Below are 20,461 nucleotides of genomic sequence, written 5' to 3' on the forward strand. Positions count from 1 at the left end.
AATTCGGGTTACTGGAAAAACAGCACACAAAGCCCCAGCTTCTCTTCCACCACCACATCATACGAGAAATTGCCTCCCTCAGTGACAAGGGAGGCTATCTTTATGAGGCCCTTTTTTCTCCCTCCTGATTCATGCATAAATGTTTATGATGATACCTGTTAATATTCTGCATCGTAGAGGACTTTTTCAGTAAAATGACAAATTCTCTCTTTGATTTTGTGCTTTATTTATCATCCATAGCATAACTGAGCACAGTAAATTTTCACATGTGAAGGATGCAGATTGCATTTTTTAATAATAAACGTCAGTGTACTTCTGAACTTCCTGTGCTGCTTGATTTCTTGAAACGTTTCCCTGTAATGAAGAGGAAGCAGAGCTACACTGATGGGCCTGATATTCCAGAAATTGCTATCAAAGTTTTTCCCTTTGATGTCTGCCTGCATCCTGATTGCAGTCTCCCAAGCTAGGGAGGAAGGGAAGATACTGCTGGCTTGAAAGGAGCTAACATAATATCTTAATCCACTCTTGTCCCTTAAGAAAAACAAATTTTCCCTAATGTTATCTTTTGCAAAAGCATAGGTTTTGCTGCAACAGCAGCATCAATTTAGTTTTGATTATATATCTCTACAGAGTGCAGAGTGGGGAAGCCTGTATTTTGGCTATCTCAGCTATAATCTATTTTGTGGGTAACAGACACATCTGATTTCTTAAGCCAAAAGATTTGAGTCTGTTTTACAGCCAGCTTGCCTAAGGAAATAAGTTTTGCAAAGTCATGTTATCTGCTCATCTGTCTCAGTCTTACTAGCACCAGTAATTAAACCACTGGCCAATCTTAGCCAAGTTTTACATACAATATATTGAGTACTCAAAGTTACGCAAAAACTAATTTATCCTAAAAATTTTGTAACAAACAGTGTGAGGACTGCAGTGAGTGGCAACAGCAAGGGTAAAACTCAAAAGATAACTACGGTCTTGGTCTTCTGATAACTGTGTGTCTACTGGAAACAGCACTACTGCCTCTTGGAAGGCCTACTGGGGCTAGGCATCAGGACTTTGGAGAAGGAAGAGAATTACAGGAGTTGCTGTGGGGAGATTCTCGAGAAAGAAAAAGAAAGGCAACCAAGGTAACAGTAATTATGGAATGGGGAGAAGAAAAATGTAAGCCTTGGTTTTGACAGATAAGCTCTTCAGCAAGAACTTTACTTCCTCTTCCTTTCTTTTGTTTTTCTTGCTTTCTCTTTTCTTTCCTTTCTCTTTTTTGCACTTTCCTTCTTTCCTTCCTTCTTTTCTTCCTTCCTTCCATTTTTCCTACCCTTGCAATATAGACATTAGAGTGTCTCAGAATAACTGCAGCATCACTGTGTAGCAAAAAAGATCTAGCAGTTATGTTTCACTGTATACATTTGTATTGTACATATATGTATACATAGACAATTCATTGTACACAGTACAAACTGAACAGGTGTAAATCCTTGGATGATGTAAATTCATATGGCTCTTTAGAGGTCAGGGAACTCTTCAAATTTGTAATGGATCACACTTGAAATACTTGAAATACTTGAAAGAAAAATGATGATTATGTTGTAATCTTGTATTTTATACATATATGTTCATTTTATCTTTCCTTTCCTTGAGCAGCACATTCCAGAGTCCATCAAGTATGTCAAGAGGAATGGCAGCAGCTAATCCATCCCAAAATATAGAACACACAATTTTTAGTAGCTATAGGTTACAGAATGACCTTTTTCCACCTTGAAATTCTTGGACAGAATCATAGTCCACAGAGGACACAGAGACCCCTGTAAGATCCTACAGGTGAACATAGAGGAAATCTTTAACTTTGCAGCATACCATTCAGGGTCTTTTCATTTGACTTTGGCACTCATCACATAGAAATCTGCCAGGTTGACTGCAGTTCCTAGTTGAGAGAAGTTTCACAAATGGTGGGGATTGCATGTTGCCCCTCATTCATACAGAGATATCAGTGACACAACAGGGATTATGTGTCCTGTGGAGACTGATATATTATTACCCCATGGCTTACCTGCAAAGCTAATCAGATTGGAATCCTTCTCTGTGACTCTCGTTCTTATAAACAGTTTTGCCAGCTTACATTTAAATGTGACCCTTTTAATCAGGTTACTCAGTATAACACAAGTAAAATGGATGCTGTTATTGCATTACCTATTTTTGTCTCCATTGATTCTTCTGTATCTTTCATGAATCACCCTGTTGAAAATGTGACAGGTTTATGTCAGTCACAACAGGACTGTAACAATATTAGCTTTACCATGAATTTAGTGTGACACCAAAATTTTATCATGCTTGACCTTATTTGATATATTCGTGTCCTGAATCAAAAGATTTGTGCTAAGCTGCACAAAGTAAAGGTTCATTCTAACAAGACATTCTTCTACACAGAGGTTTATGTTTTTAGTATTTTCTGTGCTACAGTGCTACACAATCATACATAAATAATTACGCTATTTCTAGAAGCAATGGGTAGAAGACATTCCAGCTCTCCTCTTATTCAAGTCCATTAACATACCATCAGTGGCTGGAATAATTTACACCTGCCTGACAACATCTGGTCTTACTGTAAGCTAGTGATTTTTTGGCATTCTTTCTATGCCTTCGCCATGGTCAGAAAAAGCAGGACAGAGAATGAAACCTTTGCAGGAGAGGAAGATCTCATCAAAATCAGCAACTGGAGAAAAGGGAAGTAGGAGGAGAACTGTTTCCATTGATTACCTCAAAGTAATGAAATTCTGAATTAATCTGCAATTTGGATGAACCACAGTAAATTGTCCAACTGTTATTCTGTCAGAATAATACACTTGCCAGAACCTCATCAGTATAAACTAGTGCAGCTTCATTGACTTCGGGAGAAACATAGCTAAAATAGCTTCTGGGTCATATTTCTTTCTAAGACCAAGTGATCTGACACTTAAAGGATAGAGGATCAGAAGAAATGATTTTGTACCTTATTCTCAAAGGTTTTCTGTAAGGACTTGTAGATAAGAGCAAGGGCTTGGCTTTCAAAGAAGTTTTGATGTTTTATCTGCTGAAGATAGGCAGTTTAAAGCCCATGTCAAATCAAACTTCCTGGAGAAGCTATATTTGCACTTATTGGGCTTTACTTGTTGCCTGTGAAGTTTATAATAAATCAATGACTGTGGAAGAATTATTGAGTTTTGACTCTTTGATGAAGGCAATGCCCTATTCCTTGGTCACTAAGTCTGCCCAGCTCAAAAAACAGGAGGCTGAGAGGAGGTCTCACGGTGGCCTGCAGCTCCTCTCAGGGAGCAGAGGAGCAGCACTGAGCTCTGCCTCTCCCTCTAAAATGCTTCTTTGATACTTGTTAATTTTGTAATACGTATTAATTCAGAAGTGATAAAAAGATATAAAAAAGTAAAAATTTGGCATGAGCAGTAACTACATTACATTCAGATTTTTCCTGTGTATTTGGAATGAAAGGTCAAACAGTGAAGAACTTTTATTAATAAAAATATACATTTATGTTACTTAATTAGAAAATATCATAAATTGCATAACTTCAGTGAAACACACTCTTGATATTGCTGAGCTACAAATAGGAAAGCCAGGAATTCAAGCAACAATTAGTACTTCCCAGCAATGATGATTCTGCATCTTCTCAACTAACTTATTTAAATTATTTTAAGATCCCAGTTCTCATTGTGCAAATGCATAGTGAACTGGTACCAACAGGCAGCTCAAGCTCTCACCTGAGAAATTTCAATGACAGTTACAAGCCACTGCAGAGAAACAGCTTCACACCACTCTTTTTAGATGTTGCTAATAATGAGTTATTCCAGTATATATGTCACAGTACAGCACTAGTCACGGCACGTTGACCTTGGCCAATTGCAAGCCACCTGCCGAGCCTCTCTGTCACTCCCTATCCTCAACAGAACAGGGGGAAAAGTAAACAGAGAAGAGCTCATAGATCAAGATAAAGATGCAGATATCACTTGCCAGTTACCATCAAGTCAAAACAGACTCGACTTGGAAAAGAGTCATTTAACTTACTGCCAATTAAAATTGATGTAGACTGAGAAAAGCAGACATCTTTCCATCAACTTATCCATTCTTCCACGCTCAACTTCATTCTTTCATCCCCATCTCTTTTACCTCCTCCTCAAAAGGCATTAGGGAATCTGTGGTCAGTTCATAATGTCACCTCCCTGAGGCTCCTTCCTCCATATGATACTCTCCAGTTCCAGCATGTGTTCTCCAGAAGCCACAGCTTCCTTCAGGGCACATCCACCTCCTCTGGCATGGAATCCTCCATAGGCTGCAGAGTGGATATCTGTTCCATGGTGGTCTCCACAGGCTCTGTCCTGCAGTGAGGCCATTGGAACACAGGGCAACTCTGATCTTGCTTCGGATAATCATCCCACAGCACCCTGACACCGACTGGGCAGCCACACCCAATACATCATTAAAGCCAAGTTTTCAGTAAAGATGTTTCCGGGATCAGTTTCCATAAGTCACATGCATTATTTCTAAAGTTTTTATTTTCTTGCACTAGATACTTATAAAACACTACATAACCCAGAAAACAGATCAAAACTGACTAGTGAAATTTCTCAAAGTAAAGAGGGAAAGTACAGATGCCCAGAAACGAGATTCACTGGTGTACTGACACTGCATAACAAGAATTTAGCACTTTCAGAAATATTCAGGATAAAGAATCATACATTGGATTCTTGGAATTACCTTCGTGAAAAGCAAAAATAGGTGGGACCTCTCCACAATTACGGGTGCTTATGGACTTGCAGAAATTTACTTCATGAGTGATCTCAGAACAAAAGTTGATGTATTAATTATTCCAGATTTATAAAGAACAATCATATTTTTTTCTCATCACTATTTCTCATTATCTTGCTGTGTAAAGCACTTCCATACATTACAGAAACCTGGGCTAACTTTTGGTTATAGAGCCACAGAATCATTAAGATTGGAAAAGGCCTCTAAGTTCCCCCAGTCCAACCACCAGCCCACCCCCCCCACGCCCACTGCCCACATCCCTCAGTGCCACATCCACACGGCTCCTGAACACCTCAGGGACGGTGACTGCACCACCTCCCTGGGCAGCCTGTGCCACTGCATCACTGCTCTTGCTCAGAAGAAATTGTTCCTAATACCCAACCTGAGCATCCCCTGGCACAATCTGAGTCCATTCCCTCTCATCCTATCAGCATTGCCTGCGAAGAGGCTGACATCCATCTAACCACCTCTTCATAAGACTTGTGCTCCAGTCTCTTCACCATCTTCCTTACCTTTCTTTGAATAGGCATATATAAAGTATGCTAAGAAACATCCTGATTAACACAGAAGAAGTGATCTTCTTACATACAGAAACACCCCATGTACAGCTAAGATCCAGAGGGCATAAAGCATATGGCTATCTAATTAGTAGAAAACACTTTCCTTTTCTGTCTCTAACTCTAATTGCAGACATCCTAGAAAGGCTGAAACTATGCTGACCAACCAAGGTGATGGAGGGCATGACATGTAAATGGACCTCCACCACTTTTTTTTTAAGACATTGTCTGCAGCAGGGTGAGGTGTGCTTGTGATCACTGTTCCGAAGGGAGATGCTAATGCTCCTCCAAATGCTGTTTGGGACAGCTACAATGTCTGGATTTGTGTGCATGCATGTGAGATAATTTGCAAGAGGAAAAAGGTCTAAATTCATCCTTTTATACAGAGGCAACAGAACAACTGATTTTCACACTGGATTCTGTTAGTACTGTGTTGCTTTAAAAGAGGCACCCACTCCTCTTCCACCCAGGGGCCACTGTTATTCACAGAAGGAAGAAAAAGCAGATGAAACTTCCTCACATCTGGAGAGCTAAGAAAAGAGGGCTGGAAGCTAGGAATTCAGCCTGGTAGAGGAACAAGGTAAAACAATAGCACAAAAGTACTTCATTTGGAAGCTGTAGAGAGCTGATTTTTTAAAACACATCTGTGTATTTTACGTGATCTGGGCATCTACAGAAGGTTTATGCAGATGAGAAGATAGATGTTTCTTGCTTATTTTCCTTCCTGACAGATCTGATTTCAAGATGACAGCACATGGATTACAGTTTCCCAGACCACTTGCTGCTCAGGGCATAACCCAGACTCACTCCATCAGCAGATGCTTTTTAATGTCAGTACATGGATCAATGACAGGACACAGTCCCCAGGGAGCAGTTTGGCACCCAGGCTAAAAAACAGAAAGCCTGGGCAGTAATGCGTGCAGTGAGCCACACTGATGCAGGACAGATTCTTCATTTCAAAGAGAAAAATATGCATTCTTCAGAAACAGTGTTCAAAAATTTAATCTTCATTCAGTTCAATGGAGCAGCTTTATAATTTACAGCACCAGATATAGCTAGACGATGTAATGTGGAATATCTGAAGCAGTTCTTTTTCTGTATTAAAATGCACCTTGGGCAACAGAGCCTCAACTTCTCTTAACATATGTTTGTAGCAGATAAGTAAACAATTTGGACGTGAAATGAAAATTTTCTAGATAGTTACAGTCAGAAAAGCATCAAGTCATACTAGACTCCAGCTGCAGTGTGCTGCTGATAAGTTTTTGGGATGGTTTGGCATAGTTAAAATCAAGAAGCTTTGGAAGAATAAAAGGCTTTCTGTGTACAAGTTGTTAGAACAGAGATAGTGAGAAAAAGACATCATTTTACATCAAAATTCTGAAAGTGGCCTTGGTGGCAGGATCGAACCTTACACTGGAGCACGTGGCCAGAGTGAGGTGAGCATCTCCATGCTCAATGGAGAAGCAGAAATTGAGGAGGCATGGCTGGGAAGCATAAAGTTCCCAAATAGACAAGAAATTCACTTGCCTTGAATTCCATTGACATTTGGCTACCTTACAACCACAGACTCCTACAGCTTTGTTGACATCTTCAGTCACATGCATGGTGAATTTTGTGTTTGATTGGTTCCACTCTGCTCCATGGGGCTCTGCACATGGCAGCAAGCTGCGAGTGAGCACTGAAATCATTCTTACATCACAACTGTGACATCTTAGTGGTAGATCACAGGATAGCAAATAAATCACAGTGAAGTTCAGCACGTACCCAGACCAAGCGATCTCTCATCAAAGTTCCCCTACATGCTGGCTTGTTCACACTGAATACTAAGCCTTTCTTTGCAGCAAGCTCCCACTGCCTAGATCTCTGCTATCAGGCTTAGGGATGTGTACTACAGACAAGAATGCTGTGTGTCCTAAGGAAGACATTTCTTGGACTGCTTCCAAATTAAGAGGCAGAAAAACCTGCATTTCTCTTTTCTGCTCTACTTGGCCATTAGCAGGCAAACAAATGGAAATTTGTTCAACAAAGAACAAATGCTGATCTTAAAAGGTTCTATTTAAGCAGATAGAATCCAGTGAAAGAAGCAGCAAGTTGCAGTAAAGATCGCAGTATTTCACAATGTAAAATGCCAGGAAAGGCATTGCCTGTGCTGGTTTGTCCAATCTGGTCTGCTTTAGACAAATCAGACTGCACTCCCACAGGTGTGTCAGTACTGCTGCAGCCACCATCCTATTACTGTACCTCAGGTTTCCATAGTCCTTAACCAGATGATGGACGGAAACTGTGACCACCCAGATGAGACCAACATGGCTAATGTAGGCTGATCACTTAGATGCTATTTATGCTTCATTTCCAACAAAGGCAAAATAGCTTTCCTGTGGGACAGCTCTACCTCTTGTTTTATAAGCACTGCCAATAAGAGCACTGCCAATAAGACCTTGTAGCTTTTGTCACTGTGAAAAGACTCCTGTTGCTGCCCACTGCCCACCCATGTCTCTAGCTGTTTATAGTTATTGTCTAATGTTAGCCATCTGAAGTGACATTTCCCTGTGTGCATCTATTTCAGACTGAATACAGGAGGTTTTAATTGTTCCTGTGAATAATAAATGGTTTGTGGGTTTCTTTTTTGTTTGTTTGTTTGTTTTTGTTGTTGTTTTCCTGACTTACAAACATTCTGATATTCACTTCACTGAGAACATATTCAAGCAGGACTTAAAATGTGATGGCCCAGTGCTGCACAAACACACACAGTCAGTGGTGGTTTTATCTCAATGCGCAGATAATTGCCTACCTTAACCTGTCTACACTATGCATGTGTTGCCTAAATCTGCAGGAACTGTCCCTTATCTCTTTTGGTGTCGAGAGCAGTATAAGCCAGAACCCTTCACTGCAGTGGTGCATGGCCAGCCAGTCCCTTGGCTTCCCATCACCAAAGACCTCTGAAAAAATGCTTCATTCTTCTCTAGGGCAAGGCCCATAGATGGAACAGCCACATCTACTGTAAGGTGGTACAGGTCCCTGCTCTGCATCACAGAGCTCCTGCACTATCAGTGAAGTATGTCCCATTAGGCACCAAAGCAGCATTCCGCTCCTGGATTTTCAGGTTGTTTTTTCCACAGTGAAAGAAAACTATACAAAAAGTTTTTTATTAAAACATATTAGATTATATGGTAAAATCCCAGAAGATGGGAAATACCAAACAACTTAAAAATACCATCTTCTGTTATTTAACTACGTACATTATTCTGCAGGATTTCTGCCTCATTTACTGCATTCTTTGACTATAGCCTTCTACATTTAATATTTTTAAATATGAGTGAATAAATTGGGGGCACAGAATTCTATTAAGAAAGCAATTTTGTTTATCATGAGCATTGTTTATCATACAAAATGAATTTGAACAATCATAAGGAAACAGCAGTGGCTCCTTGTCCTTCTGGTAGCCTCATTCTTTTCCCATTCTAATGGCTGTCAAAGATTCTCTGTTCAGTGTAAGTAATTTCCTATGCTTTTTTGAACTCTAGCATGAAGAAAAACATTCAAAATCAAAACATGAAAAGGTTTTAATGAGAAATTATTATTTTGTCTCCAAATTGCAGGGAAGAATTCTTACGTGGCTTATTACTAGCTCCTTTAATAGCTCTGTAATGTCTTATTACTAAATTATTTTATGTGGACAGCTAGATTGCTATACACATGAGATTAAGTTATGCATAAGTTAAGCTATTCATCATGAATTTTGAGTCACTGGCCAATCTGACAATGACTGACAGGCTCTGGAAAAGTATAGTACAGCTAAAAAACCTGACCTAACTTTTAAACAGCTTTCTCTGTGATACCAACATAATCAAATAGAGTTTTACGTATGTCATGCTGTTGCTGCAGCAACCTGGTCTCCCCTCCTTTGACTACTGATAGGGTGTCTCTAAGCTTGATATGGCCTCAGATGGCTTGAGATTAATCTGTTGGGACTGCTGCAGATAAAAACAGATTAATTTGCAGTTCCTCAAGAATGAAGTAACTGTTTCACATAAACTCCTTTTCATGTCCATCAGGTCTGAGCTTCCTATTCATAACCTTTATAAAAATGACTTGTTTGGCACAGCACCCCCAGACATTTAGGAGAAAGAGGTTGCGTGGCAGAAAGGAGGATTAAAATGACTTGACTTCTCTTGTATTTTTCTTGAAGGGAAAAAGAGAAAAGGTTATTTCTGTGAAAGCAGTAGTTGCATTTTTTGTTGTGGGTTGTTTGTTTTTTTTTTTTTTTTTCCCCTAGAGGTTTACATCTGAATGAAACTAATTTTCACATTTTTATCAGGGATAAGAGCAGGACAGTAAATGCCAAAGATTCTAAGCAATGAGATGTGTGTTTCCTGAAGCCAGATTTAATTCCTAGCTAGTATGACTGTATATTATATACGGAACCTGAATATTTGCTAAAGAGTTTAATGGCTTTGATAGTACATCAAAGTATAAGGCTCGAATGATGTGAAAGTCTCTTTCTTGCTTAGAGCCTTTCTTGGAGGAAAAAGGGAAACGAGGTGCTGAAACATACAAGACAACATGCCAGACCAATTCAGGGAATATTTTGTATTTACTTAAGATTTACAGCCTTATAAAATGCATAGCCATCTTGTCCATGTACAAAATATCCTTAGTCAAAGTTCTTCTGTATTTGAAACATGTATAATTACAGGGGGCATGTGTGCCTGGGTGGAGTAAGTGCCAAAATGAGGAGAACGAATGGAAATCATACTGTATCCTAAAGGTGTTTGTTGCTCAGATTTACCATGTTTTATTTTCAGCAGAACACCACTGCTGAATTGATGCAAAGAAACAGGCTGGAGAGGACATGAGAAAGTATGCTCAAGTTGTGCCAGGGGAGATTCAGATTTTATGATTCTATGCTGAAAGTAGGCTCAGAAGAAATCTGAACAGTGGAAAGGTACTTGCAAGAGCCATGGACGCTGCTGGTCTCCAATGGGCTTCTGGCTACAGTCAGATACAGCACCTAATATTTGGCCCGTACCCAAACTGGGAGAGGAAGACGTGTTTTGTTTCTTCAGAGCATCCTCCAGTGACAGGAAAAGTTTCCATGCTATTATTTTATACAGCCCTCCCAGGTCTGATCTCCAAGTGTGGGCTAACAGTTCAAGCTGTAAGATGCAACTTCTCATTGTTACCTGTAAATTGTTTAGTTAAATACACTTTGGGCTCCATAGCAACAACACTGAGCACTTCAGACTCCTAATTTCCAAGGATCTATGCAAATCTTCACCAAATATACAAACTTTAAGAAAACGTCAACGTTGTGATGCAGTAGACAGAAGTGGTCGAGGTCTGGATTCACCTCCTGGTTTGCTACAAGTTTGCCAGCAAAACACTTCAGTCCTATGGAGTTGATTTCCCAAGCCATAAAATCAAATTAATTGCATGTGCTCTGTGAAGTACTACGAGCTCTACTGCTTTAGAATACCTCAGTGTTATTATTATTCATTATGATTCTTGTTGAAACACAACACAGTAGGAACTACATGAGGTAAGGCAGTAATGAAACTAGCTCAATTCCCCCTTTCATTGCATGGTAGATCACATAAGCATCAATTTCTATGGATTTGCCTCCTAATTATATGATCCAAAACATAAGGTATATGCACTTTTTCTTCTCAGAATCACAGTAAACCCAATTGATATAATCCCCCTTCCCTAAGAATGGGGCAATTCATAGTAGTTGTTCACTGTTTAATTGTTACAGTATACTGCAGTAGTTTTACTACAGCTATAGCATTCTAAAGATATAAGACAAACTTTGAAAAGAGAAATAGTTTTCTTTCTATAGACCAAATACTTGGCATACTCTTGCTCTACTCTGTTGGAAAGCAGAGAGTTAGAAACCTCTGGATTCACGGACCTATGTGTGCTTTCATGGACCATGAAGGCCAAAGCTCTTTGACAGGAGAAGATATTTAGCATTAAAGAAATAAGCAGCGAAAGAAATATTTAAAATAGGCTGGCACACAGACTGTCATCAAGTGCAGAAACAGCAGTGGCAGATTAGGCAAGCCTAATTACTCACCTGGGAATCTGCCTTGCACGCTGAGGACATTAATGATACATCTCTCCCTGGGAGGTGAAGGGGAGGTGATACTTAGTAGAAATGAGTGGCAGCAAGGGCAATAAAAACAACCTGGCAGGACTCTGCTTCATCAAGCATCCTAGGAGATACCAAGAATAAACTTGTATCTTCAAACATTTTTTCTTCTTTTCTTATAGCTACCTAATGTTGTTCTTCTAAAACGGTGAAGTTTTTTTCCAAATCCTTTCATCTGCTAGTATATTTCCTTGCTTATTCCAAAACAGTTAGAGCTGAAAAGTATGTATGACTTCACAATGCACTGAATGTTCTTATAATATTTTTAGCATGCCTGATCCTTTAAAAAGTGTGGGTTTTTAAATGCTCTCTATATACTAAAAATCAGTATAATGTAAAATCATAGTGATTTTAAGGTCTCAGTGGCATACCACTAAATTCAAGGAAGGCTCTGTTCTTCCTCTGTCTGACAGCCAAAGCAAAGCTTCAGCATCTGTGACAATACTTCTTGCAAAAAGTGTTGCTTGGACATAATGGATGTGGGACGCTTTGCTTTTCCTTCATATGTAGATAGAACAATGAGTTTTGCACACTTTCTCACTCTAAACAAGTTCTTCTCCATATTTCTGGAGATACTTCTGCACTCAGACTGTCATTTCCACCTACTCAGCATTTCACCAGGACCTCTATGCCATTTAGCAATATGGAAGGATAGCTGGTCTTGAGCCCTAGCCAGAATCAATGTGCTGGAAACAAAATTTTCCTTGAAACAGATAAAGTTTGCTTTCCCAGATACAATGGCAGCATGTGGAACCAATTTCAATGCTAACAGAATTCCTAATGCTCATCTTCTAAACTTTTAGATGTGTAATCCGAAAGCTCAAAGAATCAAACAACCAGAAGGTGTATTTGCAAATAGAGCCTGATGGACCAAAGAAAAGCTCAAAACTGAACCTTTGAGATCATTTCTACCTCTTTGTCCATACTGCTATGACATATTACTTGTTCACATCTTCCAGTGTGCCACCCCAATTTATTGAGGAGGTACAGTGCAAGGTATAAACATAACATAGGGAAACTCATGCACTGTTAGAAAAAAAAAAGAAAAAAGAAAAAAAAAGAAGATATTTTAACAGCCTGCTCAGACACTTCATTCCTCTGGTTGAAATGAAAAAGTGCCTATTTGGAATAATGAAACAGTTTTAATTACGCTCAGTGAAAGCAAATATACCATTTGAAAGCGAATCATTTTCTAGATAATACTGAATCACCTTCAGAAGAAAGGAAAAGAAAAAAAAAAAGAGAGAATGAAAGGTAATAATATTCCCACTATAAAGCTTTTCTAAAGTCATAAACTCATTATTGTCAACTAAAACCTAAAGTCAACAAAAACTAGGACAAACTGGGCTTGCGGGTTACAGATCCAAAGCTGTGGAGTAAAACTAATCAGGTCTTGGATAGGATTTTTTTCCTTCATTGCAGGACAATCTATAGCCTAGTTGGTCAAATCAAGCCCTTCTGAGAAAAGAAGATTAGAGGCAGTTGTTTAAAATATTGAGGAGGGGAGGATGGGGTTTAAGCTTTATTACTGACCAGGATAGACAAAACAGACTATAATGAAATATTTGAGGTTGTACTTGCGGTCTGAATCGAAAACATTAAGTGGAGACTGGGCCATATGGAGGAGCTTATAGTGACAGCAAGAACTCATGCTGGATATTCAAAATTTAGTGTTGTGGGAAGGACACAGGAATTCAAAAAGAAATTCATTATACCTGAACAGAAATAAGGTATTAGGCAAGAACAGAAACCCAAAGAAATTTTATTTTATTTATAATGATTGTTCTTCCTGCAGTGTTCACCTGTACTGAGCATGAATTATTAATTGAAAAAGTACTAGGTTAAGTGTCAAACAGCTTGCATAAATAAAAATATTTGATGGAAAACTATTATCCTTCGGCAAAATTTCATTGATTTCATTGTTGTGAAGATTTCATCCTTTATTTTACTGAAGTCCCAACGGTCTGAACTGATGCACATATGTTACATAAATGCTTTTGAAGCCTTGGTGAAACACAGCAGGATACCCTATTTATCTGCCCACATGGAGCTCACAGCAGCACCACAGACATACTCTGCATATCAGGATATACACCTTGTGGAAGTTAAGAGGAAGTAACAAATTATTATAGCACAGATGTCAGTGGAACAAAAACAGCCCTGGCTGTTTTCCATTTCATTTTTCTGTAACTCACTTGACTCTTGACTAAGATACATATGCAAATTTTGCCATTGCTAATCACATATCTCCCAAGATGTGAAATGCAGCAGCAATGCACCTTCATGCCATATTTTTTTAAATTGTATTTCATCACCGTCAGTGCTGACTATACCGTCCCAACTCCAGTCTTAGGACCTTTTCTTTGCCGTTCTCCATCAATCTTTTCTGACAAATGTTCCAGGATAGAAGCAACACATCTGGTGTTTTTGTTAGTATGGCTGGGAGTGGCTGCCTGCTGCATAGTTATCAAGCCACAGTACTATAGACTATTTTAAGACTATAATTTTTGATTTTATATCTCATCTATTTCATGCTAAAGCAGATATTTAGGTGTATTCTGACAACAGAAATATACACTCTCCGCTTTCTGGAAAGTTAACATCTCTAGATTTCTTCACATACTGAGCAGTGCTTTACACCATCCCAGTAACAGTGATTTTCCAGCAGCAGTACAGTCATCCAGCAAACACTGCTACTGAGGTACCAAGAGCTGATGGGGCAATGGCCACTGCAGGAAGCTGCAGGCACTCAGTGATCACCATTGCTTAGTTGTGGTTACCAAGCCTGCACAATTCATGGGCAGAAAACAAGAGAAACAAGACACATGGGATTTGATTTTGTCTGACCCTGCCCATCATTAGGAAGGGTGGTAAGTAGGCAGGGCAGCTGGGGGAAATACAGAAGTTTTGTCTCTCATATATTAAATATGTCCAGCCAGCTCTTCATGCAATTTAAACCAGCATGGCTCCCTTGAGTTCAATAAAAGGATGTCAATGTACATCAGCTGAGCGTGGCTTCATGACTTTTTAATACACCCCAGTGGAGCAACCTAGCACAGCAAGCATCTTCCACAGTAAAAAAGCCTTGAAATACAATGGTATAGAACCCAAAGTAATTCATCCCCCCGCATCTTCAAGCCTAAATGACGGAACACAAAGAAACTGCCAATGAGATTTTGTTTTTTATAATTTCAGGATGCAACCACGCAAATCATAATGCAGCCAAGTGTTTTACCCAGGATCGCTGTATGCATTGAGGCCACTGAGCTCCACCGACCTTTTTGTGCACAAGCACAGACGTGCTGGAGTGCTCTGCTAAGGTGCTGGCAATGCATTTTGCATCTGCCTTTTATAGGGCATCTTTGACTTGATTAACCATTTAGAGCATGAGCCAAATGTTGCACTGTCTCATACTTTGTGCAGTACTTCCATATCCAGTGAGAAGGGAGATGCCTAATAACTTTTGCTGGGACATGTTGGTAGCAATCCTTCAGAAATACTTGTGGTAAAACAGTCTTCTGTTAAGTGCTGAATGAGGAAACTTAAATAAAATATATTATAGTGAAATGACGAGCCACTGAGCATTTGGGATCTGGTTAACAATGTGCTGTTAATCTCTGATCATCTAATGATATAAAATGCAGTCACATTGCCTACAACATTATGGAACACAATACCATGTAGACATCTAATAAGAAATAGTTTCTTTTTAATTAACATTTTAATGACATTAAAACACGACAGAACTTTCTACAGTTTTTTCCATGTCACACTGAAGAAGCTCGAATGCGTATTAATATAATTCCCTTCACAAATAAAGTCTTGAAAAAGGTTGACAAGAAGCAGCAAATTTCCAGTGAAATTAATTAGGCTCTTGTCTTTATCATTCTCACACTGTAGAAATGCAAATATTATACAGGAAAAACCTCCCAGCTCCAGTCCTGCTTGGGGAAATACAGACAGATCTGTTGAAAGCTATACTAAAAATGTCAACTTATGAAGAAAACCATATTTTGTGGGTTGAGTTACACGTGTCTGTTTTAAATCTACATTTCTCAATCAGAGAGAAATATTACGGGGCTAATCCTCCATCTTTGAAAACACAGCTCACAAAACCACTGGGAGTTTTGCTGAAGTAAGGAATAAATCAGTGCAGAGTCAAAACCCATATTTAAATATTCCAATTAACTACAGAAACATACCAAATATTGCTGAAAATCACTTCTGGTATCAGCTGAAGAGTGTCTATTTAATCAACTAATGCAATTTCTATGAAACCTAAGAATTACTCATTTGCTCATTTTCAGGAGTTAATTTTAGAGATTAATTCCAAGTTTCATCCAAGTTTAACTTCCTACGAGTATCTGTTGCAAAGTGCCATGTTCTCTTTTTAATTAACTCCAGCAATATTTTAATAACTGGTGTAGTTTATCAAATATTCTTTACTTCTAATCCAGTGTGTTGCTTAAGCAGCTACTCTTCATTAATTACCCTGCAGTAATGCTGGAGTATATTCTTATAGCTTCGTTACATTAGAAGTTGCAATGGTCCAAAGGATGCACGCTAAGAAATAACGCTCTGCCTCCAAGCATTAATGTCAGATTTTGTGGCTGATGAGAATTCAGTGCTTTTGAGACTGTTTCTGCAACTTAGTGCCTGCTAGTCTTAATTTGCATTCTCCTTTCCCATATGTGAGTTGGTTCATTTTATACAAGCTGTACAAGTAGGGCAGGCAAGAGGGTCAGGTTGACTCAGTGCGGACTAGAAATTCCTCAGTATTAAGTCAAAAATATTAGGGTTGTGAACTTTAAATATACTTTCACATAATATAGTCTAGGGGGTTACATATAGATAAAGACAGTGTTTCCTTGGACAGCTCTATTAGTTCATATATCAAGGAAAAAGCTTTTTAGCATAAACGTGGAAGAAATAGTAAGACACTAAAGTATTGTATTGCATGAAACTGAAAGTGTATCTTATCTCAGATTCCACTGTTTTCTCCTAATCGATCAATTTTACTGTTCATTTTCTTGTTTAGAGGAATAGGAAAGTAATCATCACCTAGATGCTGAGAAATAGCCAGAATTTCCCTTCACAACTAATTAAATGCCAGCAAAAGAATCCGTTCATTTGTATCATAAGCCAACAAAATCAAAAAAAAAATAATCCAAAAGCTCCCTAACAGTGCAAAATGCAATTAAATACAGTGTATTAGTTCAGGCAGCAAACTGCAGCACATTGTATGGCAGTGCTTTCTTTTTCTTAATTAACCAAAACGCGACAAAGAAAATCTGATGGCTTAATGGCATTTTCCTCAGTCAGAAATGCTTTGGAATGATTTTATTATGTTATCACAAAGAGCGTAGAAGGAGTTATTTCCATTACTTCTGTGTGTCACTTTGAAGAGTGACAGAGAGACTTGTCCCTGTTAGCGGATGTGAAGGATTAATATTGATGACATCATTACTTTATAGGCAGGATAACTATAGCAATAAGTACATTGAATATTTTACACATTCACAACCACCTAAGGAACATTCATTCTCAGGCAGCATCACTCTGGATGTGTGTTTGCTGCTGTGATTGAAAGCTTAGCAATTTGTCTCACTTATTGTCATATGACCAGCATTAGGGCACCATCGCTGCAGTCATCACTAGTGAGCTTGCACCAAACGGACACACATCTCAGAGAGCAGAGAACCCACAAGTTGTGCAGGGCTATGTAAGAGAAAAGCAATGTGGGGCAATTGCCTGGGAGCCTCGCTAGATTGATCACAGCAAAGCACTTTGTGCAGCAGAGGGATGGACATAGGGAAGAGAGCACACTCTAAACCTCTGCCAGGTCCTTGCAGAGCTGATGCCAGTTGCGAAGCCAAGGCTCCATCCTGCACAGAGCTGAGCAGTTAGCCCACATCCAAGCAAATATACTTTCGTTCAAACTCTAAAATGCTCCAGTTACCTCAGAAGCTATTTCCAGCCTTAACAAGGAAGTTAAGGCTGCCTTGCAGCAGCAGCCAAGCAATGTATTTGCAAAGCTACAGCATGTGCCTGAGTTATTTGAGCACACTTTCTCCCATGAGTTCCACTAGCCGTGAATTCACTTTGCGTCTCACCTGCACTGTGTGTGTACACACTGCCTCTACACAGGGCACAGCTCTGTGGTGGGAAGCAGAGAGAGCAGCAAACTTCAGCTGCACTGCATGGAGAAAGAAGGAGAGCACACTCTCCGCACACAGACAGCTCCAGACACATCTCAGATTTTCAGCTGCAAGTTGCTGGGTGCCTTCAGATTGTCCTTTCTCAGTGCTTTGAGGAACTGAGCCCCTTCATTTATTCCTATCTAATCCTTGATGAGCTCTCCGAGCTGGGAGCAGCCTTCCGCTGGGTTTTCAGAGGAGAGCTCGTGAGTGGGGTTAGCACTTGAGGCTAAGAGGTACCAATCTGCTGCTTGGCACAGGGCTATGCTTTACCCAGTGCGTCCCCCCGGGCGGTGCAAACGATTTCTTTTCTCTTTACTCCCTTCACGTTCAGCACTTCCCAAGAGAGACAGGCAAAAGGGATAAGAGAGAAGAGCGGTATCTCCTGCCTACAGCCTACAACACAGTTGCTCCTCACCCCTAACTCCTGCGATACTTTGTATTCACCGTCTCACTGATCGACACAAGAAGCCCACTGTCGGGAGAGCGGCTTCCTGCGAGCCGAGCAGGGTTTCCATGGTGCGGAGTTTTTCCTTTAAAAAACAAATCTCTGTTTGCTGGGGCTAACGCGTACGGATAGCACTTCGGGAGCGCTCCGTTCCAGGGTCAGGGGCTAAGAACGAAGGAAGGAAAACACTTTCCCCTTCGGAAAGGAGGACGGGAGCAAACAACAGAAGGTTGGAGCGCGCGGTGCAGCTCCGACCCGGGAGATCTCGCCACTTTTCAAGCTCTCCGAGCCGCTATTCGCGGTCCCCGCGGCGTTGGGCAGAGGCTCCCGTCCCCGCTCCCCCCGCACCGGGCACCGGGGCAAACTTTCCGAAGAGAGCCCGCCCGGATCCGCTCCGCCGGGGGGCAGGGCCCCGCTCCCCGCTCCCCGCTCCCGACCCCGCACCCGCGCACTGCCCGCACCCGCTGAGCGGGGAGCCCCGCGCCCGGCGGCGGTGCCCGCGGGCGGCACTCACCGATCCGCAGCACTTGCTGCCCACTGAGGGGCAGGCCCGCCGAGGCGCACAGCAGCACGAAGAGGAGCCCCCCGCCGCCGCGGCTGCCACCACCCGGAGCCGCTCGCCGGGGCCACCGTGGGCCGAAGGCGCTCGCCATCCTCAGTTCATGCCGGGTCCGCGGTGCGGGGCGCGGGCGGCTACCCCCGGCGGGGCCGGCTGCGCGCCGCCGCTCCGCGCCGCCCGCCCATGGCGCGGGGGCTCCGCGCCGGCCGCCCGCGCTCCCGCCGCCGCCTCCGCGCTACGCTGCGCTGCCCGCGGCTCCCGCCGCCCCGCTGCCCTCGACCCCCCGCCGCCACCGGGAGGGAGGGACGGGGCGGGAGGGGTAGGGGAGGCTCCTCCCGCGGGGCGGGGCGGCTCCGGGGACGAGCGGGACGGGCGGCACGCGCTGGGTGAGAAACGGCACAGAGGCACAGGAGGAACCGTCCCGCTGCTCCCCGTCACCGTCGGAGCCGTGCTGCGCTGCGAGAAGAACAGGGGCAGGGATAGGGACAGGAATAGGGACGGGGATAGGGATAGGGACAGGAATAAGAACAGGGATAGGGGCAGGGGCAGGCACAAGAGCAGGACGAACCTAGAGCTGCTGCCCGCCCCTCTGTGCCACGTATTCCCGCGGGGCTCCCCCCGCCAGACTGGAGGATTCTCCTCTTCTGTTTTCTCCATGCTGTCTGCCGTGCAATGTGCTGCTTTTCGGTTTCATCTGGTTCTGAAAGTCTCCTTGAGGGACAAAGCTTGGAAAGGTGGCACATCACTCCCTTCTGCACGTCAAGGTGTGGAATCATAGAATCATAGAACCATCAAGGTTGGAAAAGATCTCAAAGATCACCCAGTCCAACCATCAGCCCACCCCCCCACCCCCCCATGCCCACAGCCCACGTCCCTCAGCTTCTCCCCATCAGATTTGTGCTCCAGACCCTCACAGATCTATTGCCCGTCTGGACATGCTCTTGTAGCATGGCATCCAAAACTGGGCAGAGTACTTGAGGTGCAGCCTCGCCAGTTCAGAATATAGAGGAATAATCACCTCCCCACTCCTACTGATCAGTGGTGATGAGGTGGTGGTGCACAACACCTGGAGACTGAAGGAAAGCCAGAAGGATGAGGGGCTGGGGAAGGCAAGCACCTACAGCTACTTGTTCCATTGCAGACCTTTCTGTGGTGTGGTTGCTAGCCTGGCTTTCTGCAAGCCTGTAAGGGACACATCCTGATGCTGCATCCCCCATGCAGTCATGGCATGAGACTAAGCAAGGAGAATGCAGGGCTGCTCACCTGTGATCAGGAATTTACAAGTCCCAGTGAAGAAAACTGAAGAATATTTTTGCACATGGAGGGCCCATAACACCTTCCATGCTTGCCTTAGCCGACATTCTCAAATTGTTTTTTGAAATCTCAGTTTTAAAATTTCTGTGTTCAAAAAGTTCAAGATGTTTCACTACAAAACAAACATATGTGTCTGTTACTGAGTTGTGCTGAAAAAAAAGACCAAAAAAATGTAATAGAAGAATGACTCCCACCTAGCAACAAGGCTAAAACTGTGTAGCTGAGATCCAAAATTGAAATAATTTAGATTTGTTTATTCTGTTTCCCTCTCCAGTCTGTCTAACAATTGTTGCAGAAATTAACTTCTCGGAGGAGTTGCAGTGCATGCTGAAGTCCAATGGAAATTCAAACGTCAGCATTACAGCTTCCAGTCAGCCTGCCTCTCCTTCTCACTGAGTAACTGAGCCCATTTGGTGCTTCTCACCACTGAGAATTCCTGCTAGA

General features: G+C 41.8%; 2 protein-coding genes across 6 annotated transcripts in view; both read right to left on the reverse strand.

Annotated features, from left to right (window-relative positions):
• Nucleotides 1-18,857, reverse strand: part of GRIK1 (glutamate ionotropic receptor kainate type subunit 1) — a 160,465-nt gene extending 141,608 nt beyond the window's left edge. Inside the window, exon 1 of one of the 5 annotated variants that reach the window (XM_048934133.1) lies at nt 18,659-18,854. In XM_048934133.1, the coding sequence (XP_048790090.1) occupies nt 18,659-18,797 (139 nt within the window). In that variant the 5' untranslated portion in view covers nt 18,798-18,854. Of the gene's footprint in view, nt 1-18,658 lie in introns of all 5 variants that reach the window. The other 4 variants (XM_048934135.1, XM_048934134.1, XM_048934136.1 and 1 more) reach the window with 4 other exon arrangements.
• Nucleotides 1-20,461, reverse strand: part of LOC125688291 (claudin-8-like) — a 338,757-nt gene that overhangs the window by 232,916 nt on the left and 85,380 nt on the right. The window lies entirely within an intron of this gene.

This window comes from Lagopus muta, chromosome 1 (genome assembly GCF_023343835.1).
Source record: "Lagopus muta isolate bLagMut1 chromosome 1, bLagMut1 primary, whole genome shotgun sequence".
Classification (NCBI taxonomy): domain Eukaryota; kingdom Metazoa; phylum Chordata; class Aves; order Galliformes; family Phasianidae; genus Lagopus; species Lagopus muta.